Source organism: Marmota marmota, unplaced genomic scaffold (assembly GCF_001458135.2).
Source record: "Marmota marmota marmota unplaced genomic scaffold, marMar, whole genome shotgun sequence".
In the NCBI taxonomy this organism is placed as follows: Eukaryota; Metazoa; Chordata; class Mammalia; order Rodentia; family Sciuridae; genus Marmota; species Marmota marmota.
Window position 1 is genome coordinate 11,860,134 of NW_026000016.1, and position 16,014 is coordinate 11,876,147.

The following is a 16,014-nucleotide window of genomic DNA, read 5'->3' on the forward strand; positions in this document are numbered from 1 at the left end:
GGGGGTGACGAGGAACTTGTGTAGATTGATACAGCAGGAGTGGGAGCCGTTTATTGTAGGACCCGAGGGGTATATATATTCCACACAGCTTATCTAATTAACATAAAATAGATACAGCAGTCAACCAATAAGGAATCTCCACACTTAATGGCTCGATGGCGTTACTTCACAAACCACTCCCTCTGGCAAAATGCCAGGCACCATCCAGACTTGTTTACAGACCTTAACAATTGGCTAACTTCACTTAGCATTATATTTTCCAGCTCCATCCCTTTATCTGCAAATGCCATGATTTTACTCTCTTTTAATGCTGAGTAATGTTCCGTTGTGTGTATAAACCAAAGTTTCCCTATCCATTCATCCACTGAAGGACATCCAGGTTCATTCCATAGTTTAGCTATTGTGAATTGTGCTGCTATAAATATTGATATGGCTGTGTCCTATAGTATGTTGTTTTAAAGTCCACCACTACTGCTGGCTAATACCTGAGACCAGGCCACCGTCCCCTGGTGCCTGGATCACTCCATTGACCTTCCAGAAAAGCTCTCAGATTCCACCCCTGACTTCCTGCAGTCCACATTCCATTCAGTAGCCTTCTGTCCTGTAAGTCAGATCTTTCCACTCCTCAGTGCACATCCCTGCCAGGCCCTATCGATCCCTGCTCTGCCCCTACCCGCCCCATGGCCTCTCTTGCACCACCTCTTGTGCTCCCTTTTCTGCAATCATGCTGGTTATGTTGCCCCTTTTCCTTAGTGCCTTGTCCTGAAAAAAAAAATCTTGTTTTAAAAAAATTTCTGACAATTCTACTGAGAATTCAGATTCCCTCAGATTGCCTGTGTGGCCAACCACTGTACCTTTGGGCCTGTGCACCTTTGTCGCCTTCTCCTTGTGGCCCACCCAGGCTACTTTACACATCACTGCTGTTAGCTGTCCACTGAGCTCTTGGGATCCACCTTATACTGGGCTACTGTTGTCCTTTGCAATTAATGCTTCTTGCCTTGCCACACATGACGTGGTTTACGCAGGATGCCTTTTACAGTTTCAAAGTTTTTCAAAGTTTTTTTTTCCCCCCAAATATTCTGTGAAATCTTCCTCTGCTACTTTTGTGATTTCACAAATTGTTTGAAGTATTTGATCCATCTATACTTTGGGTCTCAGATAAGCCATTCCATTTTTCTCTTGTAGGTAGCTGCTGAAGATATTTTAGTAGATTAACATGATAGGATTATTACAGGAAGCACAAGCCAGAGCTGAGTTTAAGTTTTGAATATGCTACTTACTAGGGTAAATATGTGTTCTTCTGGAACATGGAGATGTAATAGCACTAAATGAGATAACCCCTGAAGCACTTACTAAGTGTCAGAGTTCTGCAAATATGATGCATGATCAATGCTACTGGGGATTGCTACTGGTAATAATTATTGCTTAGTATTATCTTAGGAAGCTTTATCAGTTGCTGGTGGAGGGTAGATTAAAGGGGAGAGAGGATAGAAACAGGCATAATTTTTAACAGCTAGTTTTAGTAGGCAAAATGAAAAATTAATGGGGGTCTGCCTATGATGATGAGACTTTTACTTTCAGTTACAAATACTGTGATAAAGTCCAGTGGGTGAGTAATCTTAAAAAGGTAATGAAATAGGGCTGGGGTTGTGGCTCAGTGGTAGAGCACTTGCCTCACATGCATGGGGCACTGGGTTCAATCCTCAGCACCACATAAATACATAAATAATAAAGGTATTGTGTCCATCTACAACTAAAAAAAAGGTAATGAAATATATAATTAGCACAAGATGATGATACTTTGTGATTAATTTCTGGTTAACTTATTAAAACTCTGGGTGAATTGTTTATTCAACATGTCCTCATGGGTAATGTCAGTATTGTCTGCCTTCCCTAATCCTTGGTGGGATCACACCTATTACTTATACCTATCCTATGTAAAGATAGTAAGATTATGATACAAAACAACTTTAGCTCGACAGTACCTCTCTTATCTAAATATTGCAAACAAAAATTGCAAGACAAATTTTTTGAAGTTGTAAAAGCATCAAAAGTATTTAAAACTGATCATCAATCACTGCTACTGACCTTCTGTCCATTAGGTTGCCCAGAGCTTGGGAAGCCTTAACATATTTGGACTACAAGTTGTCGAAGGGAAAAAGTCTTAAGTCTTTAAGAATAATGGCAGTTGTGTTTACAGGGAAGTTAGACACAGCATATTTAAGTCCAATCAAATAATTCATTACCTCAAAGCCTATAGTTTTTATCTTCAAGGAAAAGTGACAGATTTAAAACATGGTTATAGGGAAGCCAGCTATAGCACATTTAAATCTGATCAAATAAGTCAGTGAAGTTAAATTAAGATCATAAGTCTATAGAGGACATGGCTTAATGAACTAGCTCACAGAGTGAGTGATTTTGTACTGTACTGGAAGCCTTCTCATTAGTATTGCTTTTCATGATTACATACAACTAGAATTTGCCATATAAAATTCCTCCAGAAAGAAGAGATGAGGTGACAAGATTTGGTTCCCAAACAGTAGGAGTCAGTGACCTATTTAAAAATCTTCAAACATCTTTGCATCTCTCTGCAATTAGATCCTGTTATCAGTAACAGGAACTAAACTAGCCCCTAAAATTTTTGCCCACTCTGTACTTTGTGTTGTTTTCTCCTGCTTAAGAATTATTTATTATTATTGTTAATATAGTACTGGGAATTGAGGGCCCATATATGCTGGGCTAGTGCCCTGTCACTGAGCTATACCTCTAGCCCCTATTTTTTTTATTTTTTTAATTTGTTCTAATTAATTATGCATGATAGTAGAGTGCATTTTGATACACTGTATACAAATGGAGCACAACTTCTCCTTCCTTGGGCTGATCATGGTGCAGAGTTACACAGATAGTGTAATCATACATGTATATACGGTAATGATGTCCGTCTCATTACACGGTCCTTCCCATCCCCACAACTCCTCCCCTCAGTCCCCTCTGTCAAAGTTCCTTCATTCTCCCCCCTACCCCAATGTGTATTAGCATCTGCTTATCAGAGAAAACATTCGGCCTTTGGTTTTTTGGGTTTGGCTTATTTTGCTTAGCATGATATTCTCCAGTTCCATCCATTGACCTGAGAATGCTATAATTTCATTTTTCTTCGAGGCTGAATAATATTCCATTTTGTATACATACCAAATTTTCTTTATCTATTCATCTGTTGAAGGGCATTTAGGTTGGTTCCATAGTTTAGCTGTTGTAAATTGGGCTGCTATAAACATTGATGTGGCTGCATCACTGTAGTATGCTGATTTTAAGTCCTTTGAGTATAAACTGAGGAGTCGGGTAACTGGGTCAAATGGTGGTTCCATTCCAGGTTTTCTGAGGAATCTCCATACTGCTTTCCATCTTCTTTTTTTTTTAATGTTGGGAAATCATGATCTGTTTTTGTTAATTTTTTAACTAATATGCTTTTGTTAAGAGGCTAATGTTAAAAGAGAGTTCTCTTTTGATCAGATTTATATGAAGGTTCCACAGAGAAACAAACACAAAAGAAGATATGTATATCTAAGTATCCATACACCCACATGCATACATGCACACACATATATATGTGTGTGTATTTGTGAGGGGTGATTCATTATGGGAATTGACTCACTTGTTATAGGAGCTGATAAGTCCCATGATCCACCATCTACAAGCTGAAGAACCAGGAAAGTTGGTGATATAATTCAGCTGGAGGGGAAAAGCTTGAGAAGAGAGGAGCCAGTGTTGTGAGTCTGAAGGCCCGAGAACTAGGGATGGAGGCCAGATGGGTGGGGGCTGCTGGAGTTGGAAGACCTCAGAACCAGGAGCTCCCATTTCTGAGATGAGGGCAGAAGACAGTTGTCCCAACTCAAAGAAATGGAATTCATCTTCCCTCCACCTTTTTGTTCCCTCAATGGATTGGATGATGCCTGACCATATTGTTGACTATGGATCTTCTTTACTCAGTCTATTGGATCAAATGTAAATTCTTTTCAAGAAGCACCTTCACTGACACACCCAGAAATAATACTTTGTCAGACACCTAGGCATCCCATAGCCCAGTCAAGTTGACACATAAAATCAACCATCACAAGAATATTCATTTGTCATTTGTTAAACTCAGAACTTTGACTTACTGTCCTTCAACTGAACTCTTCACATACTGTTAAAATAAGCAAATGTAAATACAAACCTTTGATTAAATAGTATTTCCCCTTCAAATAAATCCATATTAGTAAAACGTCTACCTTCACTAGTCACTAGATATTTTTCGTTGTATCCCCACTTGCCAAACAACAGAAGGCCATACCAAAACAAAAAGAGACTCCCCCACCCGAAAGAGGCCCACATTCGGTTAAATCAATTTGTAGAAGACTGAGCCAGTTTTATCACTTCTTTGCCTCTTAGCTTCAGATCTATCCTTCATTGCCTGCTTCTCTTTTGCTGCTGTTATGATGTTCAATTTTGTCATAGAGGGAACTGGAGGGACACTGCAGCAGGAGGACACTTTTTTCCTCATGGTGGTTTTTCATTTGCTTCCTGGGCTGGTTGACAGCACCATGTGAGGGTGTTCAGAGGCACTCACTCCCCTTGTGTTTAGTACCATGCCCAGTGACAGATTCTCAGTGAGTCCCATAGACATTCCCCAGGTTGACTTCTAGGCCCCATGTGCTGATACACCAGAGGGCTATTCCTTGCCTGCTAGCCCCTCAGTTTTATGCACCCCTAGAATGTTTCTGTCTCTTCAGTCCCTGGAGAAGGTTTATGATCTCATACTTGAAGATATTAAAGATATATTTTTTTGGGGGGGCTACCAGGGATTGAACTCAGGGACACTTGATCACTGCACCACATCCCCAGCCTATTTTGTATTTTGTTTAGAGACAGGGTCTCACTGAGTTGCTCAGCATCTTGCTTTTGCTAAGACTGGCTTTGAACTTATGATCCTCCGGCCCAGCCTTCCAAGCCACTGGGATTACAGGCATGGACCACGGTGCATGGCCATTAAAGATACTTTTAAAGTTACTAAGTGGTTCTGTTGTAGAGGCAAACTGTAGGAGTATGTGACAAATGAAAAAGTATCAGCTTTAGGCAGATTATTCCTAGTGATAGCATCTTGTAGGTAATAAAATAAATGCTGTCTCTTACACAATTTATCTAGAGGTGAAAATGATATATTCTAACTAACAGTGGAATCAATGATAGGAAGTCATTGTGAAGAGTTTAAATAAAATGGTTACATGAAATGTACAAGTAAGGTAAAAAGACATCTAGACTAATATATCTCACTTTTTAGGGAATTAAAGTATGTGTTCCTAATTAAATTATAATTTAAATGCTATAAGCAAGTGTGAATATTTTATCAACATTGTTAAAAATGAATTGTTTGAATTATTAATTACGTGTAATTGAATAATTAAGATATATTTCCTTGGCAGCCTAATTATGTCTTTATTCAGAAAAATATTTCGTGTCATTCCTTGGGCAGATAGGAGATCCTTACGTTTAGGATTGTTTTATGCTTGGTCACATCTATAACGTAGTCTGTGTCATTAAAGAGTATGAGAGAGAATGAGACAATGGTTTTTTCTTTTTAGTTGTATCTCCAATGAGTAGCATAGTTCTCTGAATATAAGAGCTCAGCAAGTATTGCTTTTTAGGAGCATAGCTTTTAAATACTTTCTTAGTCTATTTTGTGCAGTTATAACAAAGTACAGTAATTTCCAATGATATTGCTTTCTGTAGTTTCCATTATCCGTGGTCAACTGTAGTCCAAATATATTCTGTGCAAAATTCCAGAAATAAACTATTCATGCGTTTTAAATTGTGCACCATCCTGAGTAGTGTGATGAAACCTTGTCCTGCCCCACCTTGGACATGAATCAGCCCTCTGCCCAGCACATCCACACTGTGTGTACTGCCCAACTGTTAATCATCTTGTGGGCCTTGCCTGTCAGATCCACTGCCATGCTATCACAGTGTTTATGCTCAAGTAGCCTTTGTTTTACTCCATCATGGCCCCAAAGCAAGAGAGTATATAGAGGGAGTGATAGTATACATAGGGTTTGGTACTGTTGTGATTTCAGGCATCTGCTGGAGATCTTTGAAAATATCCCCCTTGGATAGGAGGGCATCTTGTATTTCAAAGACTGGGTGATTTATGATGAATAGAAATTTATTTTCTCACGGTTCTAGAGGATGGAAGTTCCAACATTGAGGGGACGGTATAGTAAGGGCCTTCTTACTGTGGCATCACATGGCAGAAAAGCAAAAAGAGAGAGACAGAGATGGAGACAGACAGAAAGACAGAACTTAGCCTTTATAATGAACTCACACGATGAGAAACCTGTTCCCATGATGAAGGTCTGAATCCATTCATGAGGCCCACATTCGGTTAAATCAATTTGTAGAAGATTTAAATCAATTTGCTGCTGTTATGATGTTAAATTTTGTCATAGAGGGAACTGGAGGGTCACTGCAGCAGGAGGAGCCTTATGGCCTGATCACCTCCCATTAGTCATCACCTCCCAACACTCTTTCTTTGGGGGTTAAATTTCCAAACAAGCTTTTGGAAGGACACATTCAAACCACAACTAAGACTCAGGTGTTACCAACTTTTGTAAAGACTTTCCTTATGTCTTCTTCATTTCTAAGAATCGGCCCCTTCCTTTGCCTCTCACTAATGGACCTGTCTGTGTTTGTCTTCTGTACTATAAACTTCTGAGGATGGGAGCCATGTCTGATGGGTCTTAGACCTTTAGAGCTTGGCACAGTGCCTGATTCATAGGTACTGTGCTTTTCAGAATGAAGCATTCATGACCTTGAATGACTGCAAAATGCAGGCTTTCATTATCACAGTTCTTTATCAAGGACAAAGACGATTTAGGTAAACATTTCAAAGAATATTTCTTGCTATCTAAACTCATTTCTTGCTCTGTGGATATTCAGGTTCAAAAAGATTTGGATTTTGTGACATTCTTCACTACTATAACTCTAGGAGCTGAAAATTAGGAGTCTTTTGAAACATGTCAGAACACAGATCAAGTTTTTTGTGTGGACAGAGATGGATTTTAGGGCCTGTAATATTTCTTTGTAAGTGATTGTGTTGTCTTCATTCAGAATGCGCACACCTCTACCCTGTTATTTTTTTATTTGAGCCATGTTTAATTTCTGGTTGACACTGTTCTATCTCTCTGGCTTTGGTCCTGGTTACCAGATATGGTAGCTGAAGGGCAAGGCTTGCTGTGGTCACTAGGTGCCAGCCTGTGGTAGCATATAAATTACAATTGCATAAAGCTAGTCAAACCCAGAAAACTCAGGTCTATGAGCTTCTGCTAACAGAAAAATTACTATTTTTTTTTAAATTTAAGCTTAATATGACTTATTCCACAAAATGGAAGCAGTATTTGGGCAAAGTTAACACTTTCCATATGTAAAAGACTAGGGTGGTTTTATTTCTCAGTGTAGTATTGTATCCAGTTGGAATGTATGGCTAAGCTGTTGTTTTTTGACTTTAAACCTTTGAGTTGAAATGGTATTTCATTCTAGAGGAAGGGATATGAAGGAAATGAGAGGATTACCTTTTATCAGGTACCTATTCTGCCAGCCATGACACTAAATGCTGCCACGTGCACTGTTCCGTTCAATTCTTACAATGATTTTTTTAAACCACCATTTCTGTTTTAAGTTAATATTTTATTCTGAGGTAATTGTAGATTCACATGTTGATGGAACAGATGATACAGAGAGACCTCTACCTTTCACCCACTTTTCCCCAGTGATAACCTCCTGCGTAACTACAGCAGAGTTGTGGAGACTAGGAAATTGCCATTGGAATAAACAGCCAGTGGTTTGAATGTGTCTGTGAAAGTTCTTGTATTGAAAACTTTGTCCCCAATGCAATGATGTTGGGAGACTGGACTTCAGAAGAGGTGATCAGGTCATGAGGGCTCTGATCTCACAAGTGGACTGATGCTAATGCAAGAGTGGGCTTCTGTAAAAGTGAGCCTGGCCCCCTCTTGCTCATTTGCTCTGACTTTAATGTAAATGTGTATTATTTATATCATTTATAAATTACCCTGTGATATTTTGTGATAGCACCACAGAATGGAAGGACACCCCATTGACTTTATTCAGATTTCACTAGTTTTCTATGTACTATTGTGTGTGTGTGTGTGTGTGTGTGTGTGTGTAGTTTGTGCGGTTTTACCACTTGTCAATTATTTCTTTCCGCCCCCCCAGTACTGGGGGTTGAACCCAGGCCCTTGTGCATGCTAGGCAGGCACTCTACCACTGAGCTACGCCTTCTGTCATTTCCTTTTAAACACATGAGGGAAACAAGATTCAGATAACTTATGTGAAATGCTCCCAAGTATGGGGTTTGAATCTATGTTTGTTTGATCTGAACTTTTGCTTTTTCAGTAATAATATGATTAATAACAATAATTAGTAATAACAATGACTGGATCTGAGTTACATATGAAACATGTTGAATACTGACCTGTGTAAGTTATATCACAGCTGACTTAGTTATCCTTAATTGAACTCTAACTCATATTACCAAGGATGGGTAATTATTTTTATAACTTCTGAAATCAGTCGTAAAAGAATGAAATTCCACTCTCTTTTAACATGATTTTACATTTTGAACCTCTGACCGTAACTACTGATCTTGAAGCTATGTGGAGGGGGAGAAACGAGACAGAGACACACACACACATACATACACACATTTTCACACACAGAGAGACCTATGTTGTTATTGAGTTAGGTTGACATACTTTAAAAACAGTTTTACAAAATGGGAAATAAGAGCTGGCTTAGGCAGGATTCCAGGTTTTTAAGGGAATAAATGTAAAGCATCAAAAATATTTAAGAATGTAATTGGGAGAAATGTTTTTTTTTTTTTTTTTTAATAGAGTTTTAGCTTTTTGGTGGGGTCTAAGTACAGCCCCAGGAATGTTTGAATTTAATCAAATCTCCCAAGTTACTCATCAAACTTTCAAAGTGGTACCTTATGCATTTGCTTGTGAATTATCACTGATTAGCAGGGTGTGATCCTGCTTTAGGAAGATAATAGATCTACTAATCAGCAGCCCATAATATACTATTCTTTGCTAGCTAAATATCTTGTAAAGCTGTCCCCGTGATGAACAGCAGCACTTATTCAGACCCAAAATAACAGCAGTCCCGTGTGTTGCTGGTCCCATGAGGTCTTGGTGTTTTTGTAGACAGCAGACAGAAATAAAAGGAATTTTGTCCTTTTTACCTCATGTAATCCCACTGGAAAATGAAACATGTGCTATGAGTTGATACTGACTTCTGCCAGGTCACCTCCCTAAAGAGTCTCGGGCAAGCGCTGTTGCAACATTTCTTGGACAGGAGTCTGACGGCCTGTGATGGAGATGGATGGTTTGTGAGCATGCTACTGTGGAACACTATGCTACTGTCTGCCCCTAGGAGTCTTCCAGTGAGCAGTGCCATGGGAACCTGTGTCTGCTATTTTAACTCTTTCAGAGGGGAGTTAGGTGAACGTCACGTATCCCCAATTTAGACTCAGTCCTGTGTAGCTTTCTCTTTCTTAATTGTTGACTACAATAATGTAGCACCATGGGCAGATTATTTGGTCTTCCTTAGTAGAACTTGATTTTTGATGTTAGGTTATACAAATACTTTGAAGCTCTATGTTATTAGGAACTCTCTGGACACTGCAAAGCCTTTTTAGTAGACCACTCTATCAATTTTCTGTTCTCCTAAGGAAGTTTTTCCTATTCATGACTCATTTCACTCTTTGGCTAGCAGTGAGGGAAATGTAATAACGATTAAAGAAAGGAATGTATGCGTTTTCTTCTTTTTTCTGAAAACCTGTACACATTTTCTGTCTTGGGTTATGTAAACTTGGATGACTGCAGAATGTTGACAACCGTGAAAGGTAAAAGCTTGTCTGTTAATACATACTTCTTTGGAATTGAAAAATCAAAAAACTTCACTTTGCTTCTTTGGCGCAGTGTTTTGCTTGATGACCCAGAATACAAATCCAGTTAAAATGACATGTTCCAGCCGTCATTTACACACACCTTAAGCGAAATTAATGAGATCACTCTAAGATTACGCTTTGTGTTTTATTTTCATTTTATAGGTCTCTATGAGCTGTTGGCTGCTCTGCCAGCCCAGCTGCAGCCACATGTGGATAGCCAGGAAGACCTGACCTTCCTCTGGGATATGTTTGGTGAAAAAAGCCTGCATTCACTGGTAAAGGTAAACCATGCTGATGTCAGATTCTCTTTGCAAAAAACATATGGAAAAATATTTTGAGCGCCATCTAGTAAACCAGAGATCAAATTGTTGCTCTCTGAAAACAAAACAGCCTTGTTTCATTTCACTGACAGGCGTGGAAGTTGTTAAAGATTCTACCAAAAATACATAGATGATTTCACTTAATGGTGGTGATCTGGCTGTGCATACTAATGCAGCAAACATGTGGTCGCCCTTGTTTAGAAAAAGAATATGAAATAGTAGCAGGAAGGTTTAGCCTCCTTCATGGTCAACATTCATGAGCTGGAATTTAACTTAAATAAATAAATGTTCACAGCAAAAATTAGAAGGAATATATTTTCTGAGGTCAAGGATGGCAGCAGTTCAGTAGCCACATTAATTTAAAATAATTTCCTTTAACAAAGTCAACTGAAATTCTAGTAAGCTCTTTTCTTTTATTGGCACAACTCCATTGAAATGGTATTTTGTAGATAAATACACTGAACCTAAATATGAATAAAAACAGTTTTTGGAGACGGTTTTAGTGAAGCATCATGCCATGAAAATGATCAGCCACCAGGAACCAGATCTTGCTTACAGAAACACTGGGAGTGATCAGAACTCTTAAAATAGTAAAATGGGAACAAGAAACTTACTGGAAAATATGTTACTCTTGCTTCTGGAAATATGAATTGCATTTTCTCTCATTTAACTCAAGCTGAAAGAAATTTAGAGACTTACTTGAGTCTGTAGGAGGTAGAAACCTTTGCCTCCATGAAATCTGGACCTATGCTTAATTCAGCTAAATTTGTTATGGTTGTCTGTCATGATAGGAGGCTTTTAATTGATGTACAGTATTTGAAAAGGAGCCACTTCTAGTTGCAATTACATTATGGAACAGAAATATATATAAATATATATATATTTTTTCTTGTTGTGCAATTTACTGAGATTTGTGTGCTCTGAGTAGTAACAGTTCTCAAGAAGTGAAAGCTGATACATGGCATTTCCCTGGCAATGCATTTAAAGTTTTATTTGTTCATTTATTTACTTTTTATAATAAGGTAATTGCCAAGGTATCTTTGTGCTCTAAATAATTTTAGGCAGTTTAGTTGCTTTCTTGGGGTTTCTTAGAAATGGTTTTGGGATTACAGTGGATGAAGTTTATGACTTGGTGAGGTAATCATAGAAATATTTCTGTGTTGTATGTATGGGAGTCGAATAGCTATGGATTGATTTATATTGACTTGATCCTTTGATGGGGGAGTAGAGTGTATTTGATTTGGCATCATCATCCCTTGATTATTAAATAAAATGTCCCCAAACAATGACTGTATGTTTGTATTTTTTTAGAGCATGACTACTATATCAATTTCCTTATGTAAAATGGAAGTTAGAATATCTGTTGGCAGGGTTGCAAGTTTCAGATAAAATAACGAAGACCCTAAGTTCTTTGATAGATGTGTAGGTTAGGCAATGTTAAATAGACATTATTAAGTATTGAGGCAAAAGATAATTACACAGCACGTGAAAAACTACAGAGGTGGTTGTTATTTCTATTAAAAGAACAAAACTAAGGTATACAACAGATTCTCAAGTTACATTGGCTGGTAACTGTTAAGCGTAGGCTGTTTTCCAAAGTATATGTCAGTAACAAGTAGTTAGGAAGCATCCCGGAAGGTGTCGCTATCTGGTTTGTTAAAAATAGAAGCAAATAAATTGCTGTTGCCGGTATTTAGATAGCATGGTTAACGTGTGCTATTCTAAATATTTTTCCATAATTAGTATAAAATGTCTTTTAAAAATTAGTTTTATTATGTACCTCTAGTACATTCTCAATTTCTTAATATTTTCTACCCACCCCCAACATTGATCAGATGCAGACCAAGTGTGTCCTTTGACTGACCCATTCTGTTAGTTTCAAATAAGTAGAGTCTAAATGCCTCCAGGAGGCAGACTCATGGGATTGTAGTTTTAAACAGCTGGAAAAAAATGCTTCTCTGTATTCCAAGTGCCTCTATTCAAGGTTGGAGGATAGAAGCCTTCAGCTTTTGTACATAAATCTTGGTAGAGCAAAAGGAATTTGTTTGAAAAGATTTGTTTTAGAGTGAATCAAAATGTGCTTTGGTTTTATGAGCTTTTGCCTGAAGTTAAAGCTGTTAGTCTGTGATTTAGAACTGGGTGAACACAAAATTTGATTTTTATATCCTAGCACAAAATTTTCATCATCAGATTTTGTATATAAAAAAGCTAGTTGTAAATCATCACACAGTTTTAAATACGAAAAGTCTTTGGAGATAATGTAAAATAGACTTAAAAAGAGGCATCTTGGCATTTCAGTGTGTAAACAGGTACAGCATGCCACTTTGGGGTATTGAGCTTGTCACTGGAAAGAAATAGGATTATCCTTCCGGGTGGTAACTGAGGATTTTTTTTTTTTAGATATTAAGTAGAAAAACTGAATAATAAAATCTGTGAGTATGAGATTTTGTAAATAACAGAAGGAAAATGGTACTGAGAGAGAACCTGGAAAAGGAATAGAAAAATATATATACATGGGGGGAGTGGAAGGAAGCATATTATAATTTACATGATCCTAGTAAGTGCAATGGAGCAGCAGTCTTAGGTGTATAGCCACATTTTTGACCCATCATTAGCAAATATACTGGCCCTTGAAGGATATATTTTATGTTCTAATATTTGTAGATTTATCTTCTACCCCTGACTTTCTTTTCTATTGAGATCTCTTGAAATTTTATTTTTATTTAGTTGTTTGTATGTTTGTAATCTGTTTTAATTTCTCTATAGAAAAAATATGACAGTCTAGCTTAGATATTATATTGCTTTGAAACTGGGTTGTAGTTTCTTCAAGAAATTTCCGTTTTTAACTCATAGTTGTGTTGGATTTCTAGGATGATAATATCAAACTGTCATTACTTTTTAAATAGTTGGTGTGTTTTCCTCATTTAAATAGCCAGATGTATGTGAGGGCAGGAGCAAAGAAGTAGTTATTTGAATTTTATTCTTTTTTCAGATTCTGAGATATTTCAGCAAACACAAATTGATATTTTAAAGACACAGCTCCTTATGGTTGAACTACTGTGCTTATTTTAGTGGTTTCAGCCTTAAAGGAATGATGGTAAATATTCAGCTAGATCCTTGTAATGTTGTTACAGAACTTTAACTTTTGATTATTGATTAATTTGTTCACACTCTGTTTGTGGAGTACTTACTATGTGCCAGGCACTATAGGGACTGTCAGGGCTGAAATGTCTAAGGTGGTAGGCACAGTCCCCTTCCTTGTTGAATCTCCAGTCTCCCAGAGGACTCAGATGAAAAGATGGAACAATTAAAATATTCTGTGGTAGATCACGTTGAGAGCTTTTATGAGAGACACAAGGTGTGTAACTCAACACCGGCCTCAGGGAGGGGCCCCTGGAGGATTTGATGTCAGCTAGACCCTGCAAGCTGAGTAGGAGTTGTTCAGGTAAGATTTCTGGGGGAGAGTGGGAGTTTAGGTCAGAGGAGTAACATGCAGAATGTCTGGAGGTAAGAGCAAGAGTTGTATCCTTAGAATAAGGACTATCTTTTGGCTGGTATGTGAATTAAGAAAGAGTGGACAACATGTGGCAAAAAGTTAAGCAGAGACCTATTCTTAAACCACCCAAGGTGTACAGACTGGTGGAGCCATTGTATTGGAAGGTTTAAAGCAGGGTAGTAAAGAAATGAACATTTTCCTAGCTATTATGAACATTTTCTTCACTATTTGTGTATCATCTTTAGAAAGATGACTACTTGGGATTCTTTGCCCATTTCTTTCCCATTGAAAGAATACTTTTCTTGCAGAAGCAAATTGGTATACCTGATGGAGCATGAGACTGATGGAGCATGAGATTCTAGTTCAAGGGTGATGGTGGCAGAGTGTTGGGAAAGGGGAGCTGATTTTTAGTTTGAGAAACAGAGACTGATCCCAGCATGTGTGCTGTACTTAATGTCTCAAAACTCCTGCCCTGGGATCCAGCCACTGGGTTTATACCAGGTCACTGGGAGTTGAAAGTACACTCCAGGAGCCAGACTTAAGGTCCCAGGTACCAGTTCTTACCTATTTGCTGGTCCTCAGAGGAAATGAGAGTTGATTTTAGTTTGTTTATGTTTGTTTGGTATTTGGAGCATAATCAGATAGATATGCCTATTATGTGATTGGATACGTGCACCTAGAAGTGAGGATAATTATGTTCCGGGTTGAGAAAAATCAGTATGGGGGAAGGGCTATGGTGAAAAGTACAGGACATGAAGTTAAACTTCAGATACACAGTGTGGAAGTTTTTAGTGTAAGCATGAACCATGCAGTATTTGTATTTTTACTTGTGAAACTTGGCGACTCTATTTGGGATTCATTAACATTTAGGTGATAACTTTTTTTTTTGGTTAACATTTGTTGAGATATAATTTGAACACTATACAATTCATAAATTTAAAACAAAATTCTGTTATTTTTAGTGTATTTACAAGGTTGTATACAACAATCTCTACTGTCAACTTTGGGACCTTCTGACTACCTCAGAAAGAAACCCTGTACCCCTAGTTATTGTCCTCTAATCCCTACATCCTCCTATCCATCCCAGGTCTAAGCATCTACTAATCTACTTCGTGTCTTTGTGTATTTGCCCATTCGGATATTTCATAAAGATGGAATCATGTGCTTTTTTGGTGACACATCTGTCACTTACTTTAATACCAAGCTTCACCCACACCTGGTATGTATCTGTACCTCATTCCTTTCTTTCGCAGAATAGTCCAGTATAGATATGCTACATTTGTTTATCCATTGATAGACATTTGGGCTGTTAAGAATAGTGTTGTTAAGAACATTTGTGTTCAGGTGTTTGTGTAGATATGTTTTCAACTCTCTGGGGTATATGTTTAAGAATAGAATTGTTTGGTCAAATGGTAACTCTGTGTTTAACATTTTAAAGACCTGCTAGAATATTTTCCAAAGTGGTTGCACCATTTTATATTCCCACCAGCAGTGGATATCTCCTTACCAACACTTATTTTTAATCTGGGTTTTTGATTCTAGCCATCCTACTGGATATGAAGTGAGGCATGACTAAATAATGTTAAGCATCTTTTCATGTGTCCATTAGCTATTTATGTATTGTCTTTGGAAAAATGGCTTCTTGGGATTCTTTGTCTACTGTGTTTTCCTATTGAAGTCTTTTTAACCAATAGAGAAATCAAGTGCTTTTCAAGCACTCCCACCAGTTTCTCTTACTATTAATCTCTTGTGTTAACATGGTATGTTTATCAATTTGACATTGATATATTATTATTAACGGAAGTTCACAGTTGGCATCAGGGCTCTTTGTGTTGAATGATTCTGTACCTTTGACAAATGCACATTGTCATGTATCCACCGTGGCAATATCACAAAGGATAGTTTCACCTCCCTATGAATCTAACTTGTGTTCTTTACCTATCTTCTCTCCCTATCTCAGCAACCACTTGATTTCTTACTGCCTCTGTGATTTTGCATTTTTCAGACTGGCATATACTTGGCATCATATAGGCCTTTTCAGATCGACTTTTTCAATTTAGTGGTGTGTAAGGTTTCATCAGATCTTACTCAGATCTCATGGCTCAATTATTCATTTCTTTATGTCACTGAATAGTATTTTGTCCATTGTATGCATGTACCACAGTTTTTCTCCTTTCACTAATTGAAGGACATGTTCATTG

The 16,014-nt window shown here is 37.8% G+C and overlaps 1 protein-coding gene across 5 annotated transcripts in view; it reads left to right on the top strand.

Annotated features, from left to right (window-relative positions):
* Mpp7 (MAGUK p55 scaffold protein 7) overlaps window positions 1–16,014 on the top strand; it is a 214,211-nt gene that overhangs the window by 72,130 nt on the left and 126,067 nt on the right. For all 5 annotated transcript variants that reach the window (XM_048809158.1, XM_048809161.1, XM_048809159.1 and 2 more), the window contains exon 3: window positions 10,160–10,278. In XM_048809158.1, the coding sequence (XP_048665115.1) occupies window positions 10,160–10,278 (119 nt within the window). The remainder of the gene's footprint in view (window positions 1–10,159; window positions 10,279–16,014) is intronic.